The sequence below is a fragment of the Aquarana catesbeiana genome, linkage group LG05 (assembly GCF_042186555.1).
Source record: "Aquarana catesbeiana isolate 2022-GZ linkage group LG05, ASM4218655v1, whole genome shotgun sequence".
Taxonomy (NCBI): Eukaryota; Metazoa; Chordata; class Amphibia; order Anura; family Ranidae; genus Aquarana; species Aquarana catesbeiana.
Window position 1 is genome coordinate 25,370,841 of NC_133328.1, and position 20,635 is coordinate 25,391,475.

A 20,635-nucleotide genomic window follows, 5' to 3' on the forward strand; every position below is an offset into this window, starting at 1 on the left:
ATTTATCTATCTATATAAATATATATATTCCATAGTTTGTAGAAGCTATAACTTTTGTGTAAACCAATCAAATACAGTTATTGTGATTTTATTTTTTTACCAAAAATATGTAGCAGAATACATATTGGCCTAAATTGATGAAGAAATTTGAGATTTCCATTTTATTGGCTATGTTTTATAGCAGAAAGTAAAAAATATTGGGGTTTTTTTTGCAAAATTTACGCTCTTTTTTTGTTTACAGTGCAAAAAATAAAAACTGCAGAGGTGATCAAATACCACCAAAAGAAAGCTCTATTTTATTAAAAAAAAAAAAAAAATGACATCAATTTTATTTGGGTAAAACATTGCATGACTGCACAATTGTCAGTTAAAGTAACGCAGTGCAAAAAAAAGCAAAAAAAAAATTGGCCTGGTCTTGAAGGGGGGTAAATCTTCCGGAGGGCAAGTGGTTAAAGGGCGCTGCGACTAAAAAAAAAAACGCTGAGAAACGCTGGTGTAGCAAACTAAATATCATCCATTTATAGATTAGATCTACTTTATCCACCCCCAGCCCCCTGAAATGTACCCTGTACTGAGCACAATCCTCTGACTGGCACCTCTGATGTCCTCCTGAAAATGCGATTTGACTTCATCCAATGACAGAGCGGCCATAGAGAACTCACAAACACCACTTATTTCTCATATTACTTTCTGAGAATTTTATTTTATTTTTTTTTGTACAATGCAAACATCAGCAAAACTCTGTACTCCCCCCCCCCAGAAAACCCCAAACCTAAAAAGATACAAAAGACAAAAGATGTGTAAAAATGAAAAGTCTTTAATGCCGCTACAAGTTGTGCAATTTTCAGTGCCGCACCAAAGAGCACCAGATTTGGCAGTGCCGATTCTCGCAGTAGGGTAGCCATATCAAAAATAAGATGTATGAAAATAAAACTAAAAAAAACAAAAGAACGTGCAGAGCTCTTCATCCTGTGAAGACATGTGCACTGCCGAAAAATTTGTTTGTTTTCATTTCATTTTTTTTTGTTTTGTTTTTCGGGTCATTCATTATGATCGCAATTCGTAAATTTCAAGATTCGAAAATCCGAAAATAAGAAAGTTATTCTTTCAGATTTTCTAACTAACTAATAATAACTAACTATTAAATGATAGGTATTGGAATTTCCTTTCCAATTTGGCTGTTAGTGAACGTAACGAATACAAATTTATCCGAAGTTACGAATTATCAGAAATAAGAATGCCGCATCTAAACGAATGGAACAGAACAAATTATTAATACATAATAATAATAGTAATAATAAAACGTTTTTATTCTTATTATTTATTATTATTAATTTGTTACGTTCCATTCGTTTAGATACTGCATTCGTTATTTTGGATAATTTTACCGTACTGGTGACCCCACAATAGGGATAAAACTTTTCCGCGGAAGGGAGTTTAACAAGACTCGCGGCCACTCATTAGAATTAGAAGAAAAGAGGTTTAACCTTAAACTACATAGAGGGTTCTTTACTGTAAGAGCGGCAAGGATGTGGAATTCCCTTCCACAGGCGGTAGTCTCAGCGGGGAGCATCGATAGTTTCAAAAAACGATTAGATAAGCACCTGAACGACCACAACATACAGGGATATACAATGTAATACTGACATATAATCACACACATAGGTTGGACTTGATGGACTTGTGTCTTTTTTCAATCTCACCTTCTATGTAATTCGTAACTTTTGGATAAATTTGTATTCGTTAAGTTCACTAACAGCCAAATTTGAGAGGAAATTCCAATACCTATAATTTAATAGTTAGTTATAGTTAGGTTTTTATTAGTTAGTTATTATTTCAGATTTTTGCATTTTCAGGTTTTCGGATTTTTGAATTTCAAATTTACGAATTTTCAAATTTACGAATTTTCTAATTTTTGAATATTCAAATTTACGAATATTCAGAAAAACTTCATTAAACGGGTTTTTGTTAATTCGGATATTTCCGAATTAATGAATTTGTCGAGTAGTAAGACAGTTTTTTTTTCTTCTAAAAAAGGGAACATAAAAGGCAATATACGAAGTATACATGTTTAACTATTTCAATATTCAGGAAAAGGAAAAGTCCTGAACACTGCACCCCACACAAACCCTTTAGTACTACGAGTTGAAGCTGCCTCAGCCAAGCCCCGTCCAAGCCACGCCCCTCCAACGCGTTTCACCCTATCATGACTAAGCCAAGTGGGTGGGGTGAAATGCGTCAGAGAGTGGCTTTATTGGGGTTTGGACAAGGCTTGGCTGAGGCTGCTCCAACTTGCAGCACTACTGGGTTTGTCTGGAATGCAGCGTTTGGGACTTTTCTTTTCCGGTTTGATTACACAGAACCAAGATGGGCTCTTCATACCGAGCCGGCACACGCAGTGGAGTCTGCCGGACTTGGATACAAGAGTGGTAACCTTTCTATTTCTATAGTCTGCCATAAAAAAACAAAAAGTAGTAGGATTTTAATTATAATTTAGATTTAACCCTCATATTGCACTTGAAATGTCTTTATTTGAATTGCGTTAGTTCTTAAAAGCAAATATTTAAAAAAAAAAAGTATAAAAAAAGAAAGGTCCCCATGCTTGCAGATTTCCGAGCAAGTCTTCATTACTGCCACTTGTTAGCGTCCCAGGCCAGGAACCAGCCGGTGAAGGTCGGGGGTTCGTGTCCTTGTTTGACTGTGATTATCGGGATTCCCTTGTCTCTCCCGGATGGATCTGTCTCAATATACTGCTTAGCTGAAAGTAGACAATAAAAAGACTTTTAGAACTTTTTTGGTCCGGTTTGTGAAATGATAGTTGACATAATAATGCCTCTTTGATAAAGCAGAGAAGAAACCATAGGCGTGTGCACAGGGTGTGCCAGGTGTGCCTGGGCACAGCCTAATCACCCAGTGTGGTGCAGAGTTCCTCTGTTTAGACCTCTGATATTTCACCAAAGCCACGTATCCTAGCTCCTAAAATAATTGTAAAAAAAATAATAATAAAAATAAAATTGTAAAATATAATAAAAAATACAATAATGTCCATTGCCCTACTGACACTGTCCACTGCTCTACGCACGTTTCAGTTTTGGGGTGCACACCCTAATGCAATGGGCTACCCTAATGCACCCTAATGCAAATGAGCATCATTGCATCCTTATAACAGCAAATAGAAACATTTTCCCTCCAAAGCAATGCTCTCCAGTAACCTATTGCAACTGTAACAGTGTCATCTACAGGCCAAACTGAGGTAGTGCCGATCATCAAAATATTTTAGCAAAGTGATCTAAATTAATTACAATAAAAAAAAAATGCTAAATAATTGTCTGTATTGAAGACTTCCAAGGGGAGAAATACTTTTTTTTGTAACATATATAATATATATATATATATATATATATATATATATATATATATATATATATATATATATATATTATTGGAAGAGAATTATTTTTTTAGAAGGACACTTTCTGGCACCCACCTATGCACTTTATAAGCCACCTGACATGGCGACCCTGCTGTAGTCAGTGGGAAAGGGCACCAGTAGAGAGGCAGACAGTGGGGGAGTACACTGTTTACCCCTTTTCATTGGCAGTCAGACTCAGCAGAGGAGTGTCAATAAAGAAAAGAGATGCAGTGACAGTTAGTGGAGGAGTGCATGGGGGCACGGTGGCAGTCAGTGGAGGAATTCACAGGTGCAGTGGAAGTCATTGGAGCAGTGCACAGTTGCAGTGGTGGTCAATGTGGCATGTGCAGGTGCAGCAATACTCAGTGGAGGAGTGCACAGGTGCAGCGGAAGTCAGTGGAGGAGTGGACAAGTGCATTCAAGATCAGAAGTGTGCAGGTGCAATAGCAGTCAGTGGGGGACTTCTCAGATGCAGTGGCAATCAGTGGAGGAGTGCTCAGGTACAGTGGCAGTCAGTGGGGGAGTGCTCAGGTACAGTGGCGGTCAGTGGAGGAGTGCTCAGGTACAGTGGCGGTCAGTGGAGGAGTGCTCAGGTACAGTGGCGGTCAGTGGAGGGGTGCTCAGGTACAGTGGCGGTCAGTGGAGGAGTGCTCAGGTACAGTGGCTGTCAGTGGAGGAGTGCTCAGGTACAGTGGCAGTCAGTGAAGGAGTGCTCAGGTACAGTGGCGGTCAGTGGAGGAGTGCTCAGGTACAGTGGCGGTCAGTGGAGGAGTGCTCAGGTACAGTGGCAGTCAGTGGAGGAGTGCCCAGGTACAGTGGCAGTCAGTGGGGGAGTGCTCAGGTACAGTGGCGGTCAGTGGAGGAGTGCTCAGGTACAGTGGCGGTCAGTGGAGGAGTGCTCAGGTACAGTGGCGGTCAGTGGAGTGGTGCTCAGGTACAGTGGCAGTCAGTAGAGGAGTGCTCAGGTACAGTGGCAGTCAGTGGAGGAGTGCTCAGGTACAGTGGCAGTCAGTGGGGGAGTGCTCAGGTACAGTGGCAGTCAGTGGAGGAGTGCTCAGGTACAGTGGCAGTCAGTGGAGGAGTGCTCAGGTACAGTGGCAGTCAGTGGGGGAGTGCTCAGGTACAGTGGCAGTCAGTGGAGGAGTGCTCAGGTACAGTGGCAGTCAGTGGAGGAGTGCTCAGGTACAGTGGCAGTCAGTGGAGGAGTGCTCAGGTACAGTGGCAGTCAGTGGGGGAGTGCTCAGGTACAGTGGCAGTCAGTGGAGGAGTGCTCAGGTACAGTGGCAGTCAGTGGAGGACTTTCCGAGGTACAGTGGCAGTCAGTGGAGGAGTGCTCAGGTACAGTGGCAGTCAGCGGAGGAGTGCTCAGGTACAGTGGCGGTCAGTGGAGGACTTTCCGAGGTACAGTGGCAGTCAGTGGAGGAGTGCTCAGGTACAGTGGCGGTCAGTGGAGGACTTTCCGAGGTACAGTGGCAGTCAGTGGAGGAGTGCTCAGGTACAGTGGCAGTCAGCGGAGGAGTGCTCAGGTACAGTGGCAGTCAGCGGAGGAGTGCTCAGGTACAGTAGTGTCTATTGGAAGAGTGTGTTGTTACAGTGGCGGTCAGTGGACACAATTGTGTACCTGGCAAAATGACAGCGGAAAACATGATTGACAATAAAAGTCAACCACACATGTCCTGCCAGATACTTGTGACTCTTGGCCACAACCAGAACAATTGTGGATATCAGGAGCTCTGGCATCACTTGGACCTCCTAATATCATTGCTTGTTGGGGGTTGGGGACTGAATGTTGTGATTAGGGATGAGCTTAAGGTTTGGTTGGGGAATACTGCACAACAATTGTAAAAAAACAAGGATTAGAATGATTGCCGGTCGCCAGACAAACAGCACAAACTTCTGGAATTCTCATCCTGTATTGGCTACTATACTGGCAACCTGCGATCGTTCCAATCCTTCTTTTATACAATCATTGTCCAGTACACCCCAATCATTGCCAGCACTCAAGCCCTGATGAAGGGGGAGTTGTGAGCCCTCAAAACGTGTTGGATATATCTTCTGACCTAATGTCAAGATAAATAAACTTGTACTGGACTTAGGGATCTATTTATAAAACATTTGTTGGACAAATGTCACATTCACCAAGCCTGCACAAACTTGTTCTGCCATTTCTCTAGTACGCTTATTTCGTATGATCGTTAGCTCCGTCTAGTGGCCAAAATGCGGTATTTGTATTCTAAAATAGCTCATTTTGTCCACTAGATGGAACTGAAGATCATAGGAAATAATTATATTAGCGAAAACTACGGGAAAATTTATGCAGGCTGGGCAAATGCTTGTGGCATTCGTCCAATGAATGTTTAATAAAAGACCACCTAAGTACAAACTTGTGGCACTTTCATCCTTTATCTGCTGTTTTGGCAAATTTCTGCAGACAGGCTTCAAAATGTTGCGGAAAGCCCTCCCAGAAGTGAAGGATGTTATATCTAAATTTAGATAGTTGTTGGAAAATCTAAAGGAGGTTGTAAAGAGGGTGAGAATGATAGCTAAGCAGTCAGACTAACTAGAAATGTCACTTCCCACCGCTAGAAGTATTTTAAATGAAAAACACAGTGCCCCCTGTTCATTGTTCCTTTGTGATCTTTCTTCTCATTGTTCCTCATTTAGCCCAAATCCAAGCAGATGTATTCTTCAGTGGTGACAGCGGGACACCCGCAGTACAGTATAAAATCCTCACCTGATTTCAGGGACTCTTTCCTCTCCACTTCATTAGCATCTTTTCCGATCCACAGAAATAGCTGAAAAGAGAAAAAAAAAATGCCATTGAACCTCTTTTGGATTTCACATCAGCAGGGACTGACCTTGGAGAAGAACGTTATGAAGGCCGTGCCTTACAATCGATTCTCATCCTGCGATAATTTCTACTTTCAGGAATGAAAAGGCAGCTGAAAAGCAATGTACAAGTATCCGCACGTTGTAGAAAGTGTTATCATCTCTTTTATGGAATCACGGTAAGGAGCTACCTGATAGCGTTCAATAATACATCTGAGGACGGTGTGGAGAACAGTCGCCACGGCCAATAGGGAACTTATACTGTATTCAGATTTTTCAAGGAGAGCTGCATATAAATATAGTGTTTTTTTTTTTTTTTTTACGTAATCTCTCCATCATCTACATCAGTGTTTCCCAACCTTTCAGTAATGACATCCTTTAAAAGCACGCAAAATCTCAAGCCCTCGCCCCATCTAAAATGTAAAAAATTTAAATGTTTCTTCTCAATGGAAAACCTGATCCAGGGACAAAGCGCACAACTGCCTTGATTAGAGTTCCCCTTTCATATAACAGTCTCCCTATCACACCAGAGTTCCCCCATCTTACCAGAGTCCCCCCTATACATCAGTGGTCCTCATCACATCATAGTATCCCACATGACAGAGGCCATCCATCCTAGAGTCCTCTCCTCACAACTGAAACTCCCCCAATCACACAGTCCTCCCATCATAGAGTCCCCAATCACACAGTTCCCCCATCACAAAGCCCACCAATCACATAGTCCCCCCATCATAGAGCACCCAATCACACAGTTCCCCCATCACAAAGCCCACCAATCACATAATCCCCCCATCATGGGGTCCCCAATCACATAGTCCCCCCATCATGGGGTCCTCAATCACACAGTCCCCCTATCACAAAGCCCACCAATCACATAGTCAGCCCATGATAGAGTCCCCAATCACACAGTTCCCCCATCACAAAGCCCACCAAGCATATAGTCCCCCCATCATAGAGTCCCCAATCACACAGTTCATAAAGAAAGGAGGAGAGAAGAAGTAGAAACCAACCAGGAATATTTGGAGGACCAAAAACTCTGTGTCACATCCTCAAGAAAAATATATGGAAAAAGGATTTAGCCCCAGGGATATTGCGGGCACAGAGAAACGTGCAAATAGGGTACACCAAAGATGGAGTAAAAATCTTTGGTGTACCCTATTTGCATGTTTCTCTGTGCCCGCAATATCCCTGGGGCTATATCCTTTTTCCAATCCCACAGTTCCTCCATCACAAAACCCACCAATCACATAGTCCCCCCATTATAGAGTCCCCAATCACACAGTTCCCCCATCACAAAGCCCACCAATCACATAGTCAGCCCATCATAGAGTCCCCAATCACACAGTTCCCCCATCGCAAAGCCCACCAATCACATAGTTCCCCCATCATAGAGCCATTCAATCACACAGTTCCCCCATCACAAAACCCACCAATCACATAGTCAGCCCATCATAGAGACCCCAAACCCACCAATCACATAGTTCCCCCATCATAGAGTCATTCAATCACACAGTTCCCCCATCACAAAACCCACCAATCACATAGTCCCCCCATCATAGAGCAATGGCGACCCTAGGGGGGGCAGAGGGGGCCCTGACCCCCCCAACATTATGCTGTGCCCCACCATGTGCCCCCCCCCCCCAAAAAAAAATTTTTTTTTTTTACAAAAAATCAATGTCTAAGAGGGAGAGAGTCCCCAGTCAGCTCCTGCGGGTGATTCCTCCCCTCTCCCCTGCTCGCTGACACTGCATAATGCAAGCGTTCACACAACCACGGCCGCCCGATCTGCTCCTTCAACTGCATCCTCATTGGCAGGGAGAAGAGCGAGTTGCAGGAAGGACTCCACCAGGACTCTCAGTTACTGAAAAAACTGACTGAATTCTCCCGTCCTTAGGACAGGAGAACCAGCCTGTAAATTCCAAGAGATGCCAGACCAGCGCTGTCAATAGCAGGGGCAGGACAGCAAGGGGAGGCTGGGGAACCCCACAGTGGCAGAACACCAGGGCCCGGAGGCAAGACAACCTTTGCAACCCTGATAGTTCTCCCACTGCTTTGGATCCTTATATTTTCTTGATATGCTGGTGACATATATCTCTTGTTTTCTGCCACCCTGGGGGGGGGGCCCAATACAGTAGGAAGGGAGCTCACTGCAGAACATGTGAAAGGGCCCGTTGTGGGGTTGTAGTAAAGGTCCCCAGGATATATATATATATATATATATATATATATATATATGCATTTTATAGTTGCCCCCCTACTTTTGTCCCTGTCCCCCCATGTGCCCCCCTAAATTTGAAAGCTGGAGACGCCATTGTCATAGAGCCATCCAATCACACAGTTCCTGCCATCACAGAACCCCCCCACCAAATCACATAGTCCCCCCATCGCAGAGCCCGCAAATCACACTGCCCCTCTTCACATCTGGGCCCTATCTTTTGGCAGAGGGCAGGAGGCGGAACAGGTCTAGAGGTGGTGGACTTTTGCCCTCTCCTGAATGCTGGGGGCAGGCCTGCATACTTCTTGCCCTGGATCAGCGTCACGCATTGCCATGTTGCAGGCAGCCAGCCGCCAACACCATTGCAATGAATGATGCCATGCATCATGGCCTTGGTAAATGGCTGTTATGGTGCTGGAGGCAAACCTGCCCACACCATGGCAACTCATTATTCTAATCCAAGGCAAAAAGGGTCCCGTGTACACAGTACCCCAGCCGAGCCCAAAAAAAACAGCCACCCTCCCCTCCCCCCAGGATGCCGATCCCCACTGAATTGAAAAACACTGACCCGCATTATTCACAATATTCAACAACGGAAACCCTGATAAAGGGGACACTTCCAGTCCCCGAAATAAGTTGGCTATCTTTGCATGTTTATTTTGTAATTAAACACCTTTGGACTATGTATTCTTGAGTGTGGTGCTCTGCATTGTTCTTCTGGGTTAAATATATGGAGGCTGCCAATGCTGACCTCCTTCTGAAAATGCTTTCAGTGTTTGCTAGGAGTTCCCTGACCTGTGGCTGATTAACCTCCCATTTATGGTTCCTGCATAGTTCCGGGTCCAACACCACTTGGCTTCATGACATCAATAATCTTTTTGGCAGTCTGTAGGAGTGGCATTTTGAACACCACTGTAAGTGAGGCATTCTTACGACTGGCCACCAATGTAAGGCTGTCCTTACACGGAGCAAATTTTCTGGGGTTGCAGGAAAGAAACAGTGTTGATGCAGAAATCCCTCCTGTTGGGACATTGTCTTCTCCTAGAGGGGGGGAGGGCGAGGTTGGGCTGGAGAAGCTTAACCGGCCGAGATTTGAACCGTGTATGGTCAGCCTAAGAAGCATGTTTCCCATTAACTGCCAACAAACTTATTTTAGCAAGTTTTCTCCAAGACCTGAAAATAATTTCAAGGGTTCCTCAGAGGGTTTAGAAAGGCTGATCTAGATGTTAGTCAATACACAGTGTGTAAGTGTTTTTACTTGGCGAGTAGTTGTATGGGAGCCTGACACTGTCCACCAATGCTGGACTGGTGGGACAAGCGGTTGGCATCTTACAGGCTGGTCCATGGTTGGTCATATACAGGTGCTCTTCTTCTGCATTTTTAGCAGCTTGATGGGATATTCTTACCGTTCCATATTATTTAACTCCCTTACTTTAATCAAAGGGCTTATGTATGCAAATGATTGCATGTAAAATGCAAATCAAAAATGCTAATTAGTTTTTTGTTCACAAATGTACTTTGTTCTCCTACCTGTTCCCATGAGTCCAGCAGCATAACATCATCTTCTGCTAAATCATCCTGCGTGAATTCTCCAGGTACTTCCTCAATCTAGAAATGAACGGTGCAACTTAGACAATGGAATTCATTTTCAGTTTTTGTCTTTAATTTTTAAGTTTAGAACAAGAGCACAGCTTGTGAGCATAGAGTCTAGGGTACATGTTGGTACATTAGTTACAAACAATAAAATACATCACATGCTACTCTGGCACATGAAGCAAGAAATCTCAGAAAGGAGAAACACAGGAGACGGAGCATGTGGTGTGAATGATCTCCTATAGAATATGTAGGGTGTATACATTATATTACCAAAAGTATTGGGACACCTGCCTTTACACACACATGAACTTTAATGGCCTCCCAGTCTTAGTCCACAGGGTTCAATATTGAGTTGGCCCACCTTTTGCAGCTATAACAGCTTCAACTCTTCTGGGAAGGATGTCCACAAGGTTTAGGAGTGTGTCTATGGGAATGTTTGACCATTCTTCCAGAAACGCAATTGTGAGGTCAGGCACTGATGTTGGAAGAGAAGGCCTGGCTCGCAGTCTCAGCTCTAATTCGTCCCAAAGGTGTTCTATCGGGTTGAGGTCAAGACTCTGTGCAGGCCAGTCAAGTTCCTCCACCCCAAACTCACTCATTCATGTTCTTATGGACCTTGCTTTGTGCACTGGTGCACAGTGATGTTGGAAAAGGAAGGGGCCATCCCCAAACTGTTCCCACAAAGTTGGGAGCATGAAATTGTCCAAAATGTCTTGGTATGCTGACGTGTTTAGAGCTCCCTTCACTCGAACTAAGGGGCCAAGCCCAACCCCTGAAAAACAACCCCACACCATAGTCTCCCTCCACCAAATGATTTGGACCAGTGCACAAAGCAAAGTGGGCCAGCGGTCGCTGGTTTGAACAGGCCCTTATGCTTTGTTGAGTAGTGTTTTATATGTATTTTTTAACATGATGCTAGTCATTGTTGCAATACTAAATAAAATGTTTGAAATTTTTAATTATTATTTGCCAATTAAGGGCATGCTATTGAGATGCATTTATACATTTTTATGAGCCTTAATTAGTTTTATGTATGTTATATTTTTTATATGTACACAAAAATGTGCTGCGCTAAAAAAACACTAAATGAAAATTGTGACTAAATAGAAAAACGACAATTCCAAATGTCAAATGCTAATGAAAGTCCGCGTGAAGTTACTGCTGAAAGGGAAGAATTAATCTTCAAAGCAGGACGGAGCTTGCTGTGACGTCATCACGTTCCACCGGTCCCCAAAAGTAAGCTGGAAGTGTGGTATATTCGGATGTTTGTTGGTTTTAAACAGCGCTGTTCTTTATTGATACGTGAGTGTAATTTTATCAATATTTTATTAAAATCCTAAGGTTTTCACACTGTGGAGCATGTGATTCTCTCTGTTGGGTATTTACTAGACATGTGCACTGCCGAAAAATGTGTTCTTTTTCGTTTCATTCGTTTTTTTTTTTTGCTTGAATATTCGAAAATTCGAAAAATTTGTAAATTCGAAAAATCGTAAATTCGAAAATTCGGAATTTGGACATTCCGAAATCCGAAAAATTCGAAAGTTCCGAAAATTAGAAAGGAAAATCCGAAAAACGAAAATCCAAAAATCCAAAAATTCAGCAGGAACAGATACAAAGTTGAAGCAACTCTTGGAGAATCCTTTGACCCATTACTGGCAGAAACCACCGAATATAACACCACCTGAATTTTGGTATCAACCCTAGTTAAAACAACTGACAATATTTCTATTCCTCTCTGTGCCTTGGCTACCCCCCCCCCCCCCCATATCTTATACAGGTTTCTCAAAGACAAGAAGTAATGCAACATCTCCTCAATGCAGTCACAGACAAAATAAAACCCTGACGAAAATTTTAACTCTTTCCCATTTGTTCCAAAAAATAAAAAAATAAAGAATTCATTAATGTGAGCTTATTGCAAATATTTACTTCATGGCTCTGAACTTACCACAAATCTCCCAGTCTTATTGGAGCAGCCAAACAACCGAGTTGGGTGATCTTCCAGCTGGGAGACCAATAGAGGTGATGTCTGGTATTGCTTTTTACCTCCCAAGGCACTCCAGAACTCATCTGCCAAAAGTAAAGTAGAAAGATACAATGTGTCTTAAAGCAGATCTTCAGTCATTTTTTCATCTTTTGATCTATTAAATCTTCTGCCCTTGCTGTTTTAATTTTGGATAGTAAAACATTTTTTTGTCTGTCAGTAAAATACCTTCTACAGTCCACTTCCTGTTTCTTGTCTGGTAAAAAGCCTAGGCTTATTACATCATGCACACCTCTCTCTCTCTTGAGAGTTTGCCAGGAAGGGAGGGGGGATGAGTCATAAGAGGGCCAATGAGAGCTGCAGGGCTGCAGAACTGGAGGTGTGCCTCTGTGTGTCCGTGTAAATCCAGGAAGTGAACAGGCAGCAGCTTCAGCTGCCCACAGTTAAAATAATTGCAGCCAGACTCCATGGAGGGAGATTTCCGCAGCATATTTGGCAAGTACAGAATCACAGTATGTATAAAATAATATGCAAAGTGGTTGGAGGGAAGCTTCAGAATGACAAAGATGTTTTTATTACAAATTATATAATTATATAAGTTGAACTCAAGAAGAAACTTTGGGATAGAGAGAAATGGTTAGAATTGTTAATGCTGTCTCCTCTATTGGAAAGACTTACTTTTTGTGTTGTCACCAGCTCAGGAAGGAAAGGGCAATTCCAAAAAAAATCAATATATGCCAGCAGGAAGTACGATCATTAACTGTTGACCTTGTATGGTTGTGCTCCCTAGAAGCTTAAATCTATACTTGTTTTGCAAAGTCTCTTCTATTTAACTGTGCAGTAGAGTTTCCCCTTGTATACTATCAGCCAGCCAGAATGTAACACGTTCTGACTTGCACGGTGGGTTTGGTCAGATTGCACTGTAAAAGCCCATCTTTGGGCAAACTAAACCCCCTTCCACCCATACAACCCCTTTTACTCACTTAAGTCATGTGTCCCTAGTAGATTAGAGTCAGAAAACAGGGGTGATTGGCGCTGTTCCACTAAAATCAAAAAGACTAGTGTGGTATATCAAGTGAACTGTGACACAACCCACGCATAAATAACAGTGTGTAAGATAAAGACAAATTAAGTGAAAAAAACTGAAGTATGTGCAACACCTGCCCTCATGAAAAAGTGCAGCGTGTATTCGCTCCTTGGTGAACCAAAAATAAATCAAGATCTGGGTGAATCAAAAAAATTTTTGGAATGGAAAGGAATTCCCAAACAAACTATCAAAAAATCCTTAAAATCATATATTAATCGTAATAAACATCAATAGTGCATAAACTAAAAAACGGTAGTGTATAAATAAAATTGAAATCTATAATCACAAATGCACATAAGAAAATTAAAAGTTCATCATAAATCTAGAGTCCACAGAAATGTCCCACAGAATATAAGTAAATTGTAAAAAAGGCCTGTGGTGCAAAATTCTTCATAAGGTGCAAATGGTGAGTCTTTTAAAATTCTAGCAATGATCTTAATGCCGTGAAGTCCTCCTGTCATCCAAAACGCCCCCCAATGTGCCCTCACTCACCGAAGGGGGACACCCCTGCAGGGGTATCTGGTCTGTCAGCTGTATCTCGCAGCTATGGTCCTTGGTAGGGGCTCCTATTCGGATCTCCACTCTCGGTGTCCGGGCTGGCTCCAATCAATCTCCACAAGCACATCCATAAAAAATAAAAATGAATCCCATCGCGTAATTCCGTAAAAAATAAAAAGGCTTTATTGAATGTACTAAAATCAGACTAACACTGTCCTGCTGCCTGGTTCGCAGTCAGGCTGTGTGGGAGAAAACAGTGCGGTGTGGCGTGCGTTCCACCGCTCGTTCCACACCCGGAAGCAAAAACAATAGGACAAGACGTATGCGTATCACTTGGCCAGCGTGGCCAAGTGATACGCATACGTCTTGTCCTATTGCTTTTGCTTCCGGGTGTGGAACGAGCGGTGGAACGCACGCCACACCGCACTGTTTTCTCCCACACAGCCTGACTGCGAACCAGGCAGCAGGACAGTGTTAGTCTGATTTTAGTACATTCAATAAAGCCTTTTTATTTTTTACGGAATTACGCGATGGGATTCATTTTTATTTTTTATGGATGTGCTTGTGGAGATTGATTGGAGCCAGCCCGGACACCGAGAGTGGAGATCCGAATAGGAGCCCCTACCAAGGACCATAGCTGCGAGATACAGCTGACAGACCAGATACCCCTGCAGGGGTGTCCCCCTTCGGTGAGTGAGGGCACATTGGGGGGCGTTTTGGATGACAGGAGGACTTCACGGCATTAAGATCATTGCTAGAATTTTAAAAGACTCACCATTTGCACCTTATGAAGAATTTTGCACCACAGGCCTTTTTTACAATTTACTTATATTCTGTGGGACATTTCTGTGGACTCTAGATTTATGATGAACTTTTAATTTTCTTATGTGCATTTGTGATTATAGATTTCAATTTTATTTATACACTACCGTTTTTTAGTTTATGCACTATTGATGTTTATTACGATTAATATATGATTTTAAGGATTTTTTGATAGTTTGTTTGGGAATTCCTTTCCATTCCAACAATTTTTTTGATTCACCCAGATCTTGATTTATTTTTGGTTCACCAAGGAGCGAATACACGCTGCACTTTTTCATGAGGGCAGGTGTTGCACATACTTCAGTTTTTTTCACTTAATTTGTCTTTATCTTACACACTGTTATTTATGCGTGGGTTGTGTCACAGTTCACTTGATATACCACACTAGTCTTTTTGATTTTAGTGGAACAGCGCCAATCACCCCTGTTTTCTGACTCTAATCTTTTTGGAATTGCACATTGGTGCGATTCTGTGCTGGGGGGCAGCAGTTCCTTCTTTTACCTAAGCGCGGAACTATTGGTTTTACATGTGTCCCTAGTAGTTGCCTCTCCCAGGTATAGAGACCATTGATCTATTGTTTCAGTCTGTGTTCCTGCTGTCCCCTCATTGTAATTCCAAATCGTCATCCAATTGTCATCATGTAATAATGATGACAATTCCAATTGTCATCATGTTGCTGCATTTTTGGAGCCTAAGAAGGCCCCTCACTCTTGGACAGCCAATGGCAAATGTCTATGTCACTCAGACAATGATGTGAACACCTAAAGAAAGACGCTTCCACCAGTGGCGTCGCTAGGGGGTGGCTATTGGGGCTATAGCCCTGAATCTGGGGCCCATAGCCCCGAGTCTCTTGCCGCAGGGTCCCTGCCTAACCAGCTGGTCACTGCTGTGGTGGGCGTGCTACATGAGAGAGGCGGATGAGAGGAGAGAAGCGAGCAGGTGGACGAGCAGAGATGACATCATCTCTCTCCGCCCGCTCAACATCAACGCTCTTCCGCCCTCACAAACGGGCCTCTTCAATGTGGGAGCGAGGTGCAGTGGGGAGCAGAGAGATGACATCATCTCTCTCCGTCCGCCACACATCAGCGCTCTTTCGCCCTCACAGTGCGGGCCTTTTCAATGTCGGAGGGGCAGCAAGAAGCAGCGAGATGACATCATCTCTCACTGCCTGCCCCGCGTCACCACTCTCCTACCCTCACTGCCACTGGCATGGCAAGTGACAATCCACATCAGTTGGTAAGTGACAATCCACATCTGGTGCCATGTGACAGTGGCAAGTGACAATCCACATCTGGTGGCAGGCGACATGGCAAGTGACAATCCACATTGAAGCGCCAACACCAGCCATTGCCCATTGCTTACCATGGGCATGCTCCCCCCTGGGCCTGCAAAAAGGTGGGTGACCGCTGCTATGGGCTATAGCCCCAAATCTTTTGCGGACCTAGCAACGCCCCTGCCTCCCACTTTGCTGTAGGAAGAAAGAAGTCTTGGGACTCACATAACCATGTAATTAGGTGCGTATTAACTGGCAGTTAGTTTGTGGGTAAAGGATGGTTGAAAAGGGAGTGATGTCCAGAGAACAGCTTTAAAAATCTAGTGCAAGCTTGTTGAAGGATCTTTGCCTTCAGGCTGTGACCTGACTTGGAGATACTGGGTGAGATCCAGGCCCTGAGGGCTCAGCCTTTTGGGGTTGAAAGTGGAAGCTACTGAATCTGATTAAGGACCTAACCCATACTTATCCTGCTGAGGAAGAGAGAGCTGGAGATAACACAGGAGTGTCCACTGGTCTGACTGCTGTAGGCAGCAACTTGGTACAGAGAGGGCACAGGAACCTCAGTTATAATGGAAGCTGTATCAACCTGCTGTGTGCATGGGAAGTCTAAGCATCCATCCAGAAACTCAGAACTGTCGCTACCTTTTTGGGTTTTCCACCCACCACATTGGATTTAGGTAAGTATTTTAGGTAAGTATTTTGGGCTCTTAGATATTGCCTATCTGGCAGTTAGTTTTGGGAATAGGGGTTATAGAATGGTGGGAAAGGGAGTCATGGTATAAATATCTGGTTCAAGTTTGTTGAAGTATCTTTGCCTGCAGGCTGTGACATGACTTGGAGACCCTGAGTGAGATCCAGGCCCCGAGGGTTCAGCCTTTTGGAGTTGAAAGTGAGAGCTACTAAACCTGATTGAGGACCTAATCCGCACCATCCCTGCTAAGGATTAGGGATGGGCAAATGGTTCGACCTGAGCATAAGTTCGGGCCGAACTTTCACTGTTCGGACGTTCGACGAACAGTCGTTCAACCGTTTGTTCAGCCCCCCGAACTGACCACAATGCATTGCGGCGCTGAACAGTGTATTGCAAGCCCTGATTGGCTGAAGCAGTGAAAGCTTCAGCCAATTAGGGCACAGAGCACTGTCAGAGTCATGATTGGACACTGTCATCATGGCTTTATCCAATCATGGCTCATAGCCCACAGTATAAAAGTATTCTTTCATGGGCAGCCATTTTCAGTGTGATCACGGCATGAAGAGAGATAGAACAGGGCTCTGTTCAGTGCTATTAGTTAGTTGGTGTGCGATACTGTGCTATTTTTCTTCAATTGTCAGTGTAGAATATTAGTTTAGTGTCAGTCTAGGGATAGTGTGAGTGTAGTGAGGAGGACCATCATTCAGCTTTGCATAGTGTGCAGCTAGAGTAGGGACAGCACAGCACCGACACCCAAAGACCAATTTTTATGCACCCGTTACTTCTATACAAAATCAAAGTGACACCAGAATGTATCCAAAAAAATCTTGAATCTTGTTCCCACTGCACTACATTGTGGTCTCATCACACACACACTGGCTCCCCAGCTGCTGCTGACCAAAATAAAGGCAGCTTGCAGGGAAAATGTCTTTTTTTTTTGGCTTTATAAATGCAATTATTGCTGCAGCAGATTCTAGACATGGTACAGATCTGCCACTTTACAGGTAGACTAAGGGGACCCCCAGGCACTATATTGGAAGGGATTTTTAATTTTTAGGCTTTCACTTTAAAAATCAAAAAATCACTGCTCATTTAAAAATAACATTTTTCACAAACTTTTTTTTTTATTGATACATGTCCCCCAGGGCAGGACCTGGACCTGGACCCCTGTAACTATTGTATGCCCAATTACTTGCATATAAGCCTTCAAAATGGGCACTGACATTGACTTTAATTGGGTTCGTTATTTGGGTCCGAACTTTTGCGGTGTTCGAAAGTTCTGGTGCGAACCGGACAGGGGTCAGTTCGGCCCATCCCTACTAAGGATAAGAGCTGGAGATAACACAAGAATATGCACTGGTCTGATCCACTGGGACTTCTGTTGTAATGGAAGCTACTTCAGCCTGCCGTGTGCATAGAAAGTCTAAGCATCCATCCAGGAACTGTCAGAACTTCTACTACCTATTCGGGTTTTTCACCAACCCCTCTAAGTTTCTACAATATAGCCTTTTAAAGACTACCAAGGACTGCACTACCTTTGTCAAGGATCTGAGTAGATGAATAAAGGTATGCCAATTGGGGGTTATACTTACTAATACTGTACAAGGCCCAACTGAGTGAAACCACTGCCAGAGAATTTATAAAGTTTAATTTTCCTACCTTATGGTGGCTCAGTCTTCTAATTTACACAGATGCAAAATGCAAAAAGTATATGTAGTACATGTAAAGAGAGAATGTTAAGTGAAGAAAAGAGCTACACACTAATAAAATTGATCAGTTTCCCTTTATTGGGCATATTCCAACACAGAGGGTTGGGTTCTCTATACGATGGTCAACTGCAACTTCACAATGTAATTCCCAATAGATTAAATGATCTTACGGAGAAGAGGTCAGTTCGTTATGGAAGAAGAGTGGAGCAGTAAGGGTTCCATAGGTGGTCCACAGAGCAATGTAATTCCCCAAAAATGTGGTGCTCTTACAGAGCAAAGGTTGGTAGGTTATAGAAGGAGAGTGGCACAGTAAGGGTTCCCTAAGGCCCATCTATAGTCCACAAAGCAGCCTGGTTTGCCGGGCAAAATGAACTGGCATTTTTGGTGAATGCATAGCTCCCAACTGTCCCTGATTTTGAAGGACTGTCCCTGATTTGGAGCAATGTCCCTCTGTCCCTCATTCCTCCTCATTTGGATCTGATCTATATAGATGTATATAAAAGGCACTTTTTAGCTATCAAAAAAAGTGTTTTCCAGCGCTGATTTCTAAATTGCTGCATTTGTCAATTCCAAAAGCCAACATAAAGGAATAGTAGTGGTAAAAAAGCACTTGTGTGTTAAACCAATCTTGTTTTTTTGTACAATTCTCCTTTAAGGGGGTGTCCTATGCCTGCATACTTATGCTGATAGGTGTCCCTCATTCCCATCTCAAAAAGTTGGGAGGTGCTGCGTAAACTGTTGGCGCTATATAAATCGTGTATAATAATAATAATGATAGACTGTAATTTACATTTGCAGGCTGTCTTCATTCATTGAGAATCCAGGTTCAGGCAGACTGCTTTGCTCATCCCTAAGTAGTAATATGAAAAGTGGATAGGTTTCCTTTAGATAGGAAGAATCTGTTATAAAGATATACAGAGACATACAAACCTGGTTCTTGTCTTTCCAAAATTTTTGAAGCTTTGCATTTCAAGACTCCGGCTATGTAGTCTGCCCCTTTCTCTTCTTCTTCACTGGCTCCCTTTCCCACCCACTTATACCCGGAATTGTTCTTCAGTTTTAAAAGAAACGCATCATTGGAATTCAGCAAAGATGAATCTGCATCCACCTACAAACAGAATGTGACAGGAACATATTCAGAGGCGTGTCTGGAAACCGGAGTACAGAGAACCTTCCAAGAGGATATGTGAGCAGAGGATAGATAGATAGATAGATAGATAGATAGATAGATAGATAGATAGATAGATAGATAGATAGATAGATAGATAGATAGATAGATAGATAGATAGATAGATTTCTTGCTTGCTTGATTGATTCATTAGATATAAATAGATATAAATTAGGAATGGATACATATATGGCCTGATTGATTGATTGATTGATTAGATATACAGTAGATAAATAGACAGACAGATTTCTTGCTTGATCGATTAGATATAGATAGATATAGATTAAATATGGATATGGATACATAGATTGCCTGATTGATTGATTAGCTATACAGATAGATAGATAGATAGATAGATAGATAGATAGATAGATAGATAGATAGATAGATAGATAGATAGATAGATAGATAGATAGATAGATTGATTTCTTGCTTGCTTAATTAGATACAGATTAGATATGGATACATAGATTGCCTGATTGATTGATTGATTAGATATACAGTAGATAAATATATAAACAGACCGTTAGATAGACCGACAGATTGATTTCTTGCTTACTTGATTGATTGATTAGATATAAATAGATATAGATTAGATATGGATACATAGATAGATTGATTGGTTGATTAGATATACAGTGGATAGATAGATAGATAGATAGATAGATAGATAGATAGATAGATAGATAGATAGATAGATAGATAGATAGATAGATAGATAGACCAATAGATAGACCAACAGACAGACAGATAGACAGACAGATAGAATAACAGCATAGAAAGGGAGAGGTAGATAACTGATAGAAACAGATGGCAGATACAAAAAAGACTGAATAAGATAAAAAGATGATATATAGATAGATAGATAGATAGATAGATAGATAGATAGATAGATAGATAGATAGATAGATAGATAGATAGATAGATAGATAGATAGATAGATAGATAGATAGATAGATAGATAGAGAAATAGATTGGTAAATAGTCAGATAGCAGGCAGGGACAGATAATGGAATAGAAATAAAGAAAGATGACAGAGAATACATGGCAGGTAGAAGATAATAGATTTTAATATCATTACTATGGTTATATTTGGCAATCACTCTTGTTTCATTATATGAAATTGTCATAACAGATGAATCCCCCCAAAACGGTAAAGTCATAGAACAGCTTTGTATATCTTTGGTGATATCTCTTTGAATCCCCACATCCGCTGACTCCTGCATGCTGTCCCAATGGGGTCCTACTCACCAGAAGGTAGAGAAGGGGTCATCAGCGGAAAGATCTCACAGCTGAAGTCCCCAAGAGATATAAGAGTTGAACAGGAGAGAGAGAACCTACCAAACCCCATCCA

The 20,635-nt window shown here is 42.4% G+C and overlaps 1 protein-coding gene across 2 annotated transcripts in view; it reads right to left on the bottom strand.

Annotated features, from left to right (window-relative positions):
* LOC141144134 (scinderin-like) overlaps window positions 1-20,635 on the bottom strand; it is a 355,101-nt gene that overhangs the window by 206,988 nt on the left and 127,478 nt on the right. Inside the window, exons 12-16 of one of the 2 annotated variants that reach the window (XM_073629532.1) lie at window positions 19,044-19,221; window positions 11,998-12,119; window positions 9,987-10,064; window positions 6,147-6,207; window positions 800-2,758 (exon numbers count right to left, since the gene is read on the bottom strand). In XM_073629532.1, the coding sequence (XP_073485633.1) occupies window positions 2,628-2,758; window positions 6,147-6,207; window positions 9,987-10,064; window positions 11,998-12,119; window positions 19,044-19,221 (570 nt within the window). In that variant the 3' untranslated portion in view covers window positions 800-2,627. Of the gene's footprint in view, window positions 1-799; window positions 2,759-6,146; window positions 6,208-9,986; window positions 10,065-11,997; window positions 12,120-19,043; window positions 19,222-20,635 lie in introns of those variants that run through there. The other variant, XM_073629533.1, reaches the window with a different exon arrangement.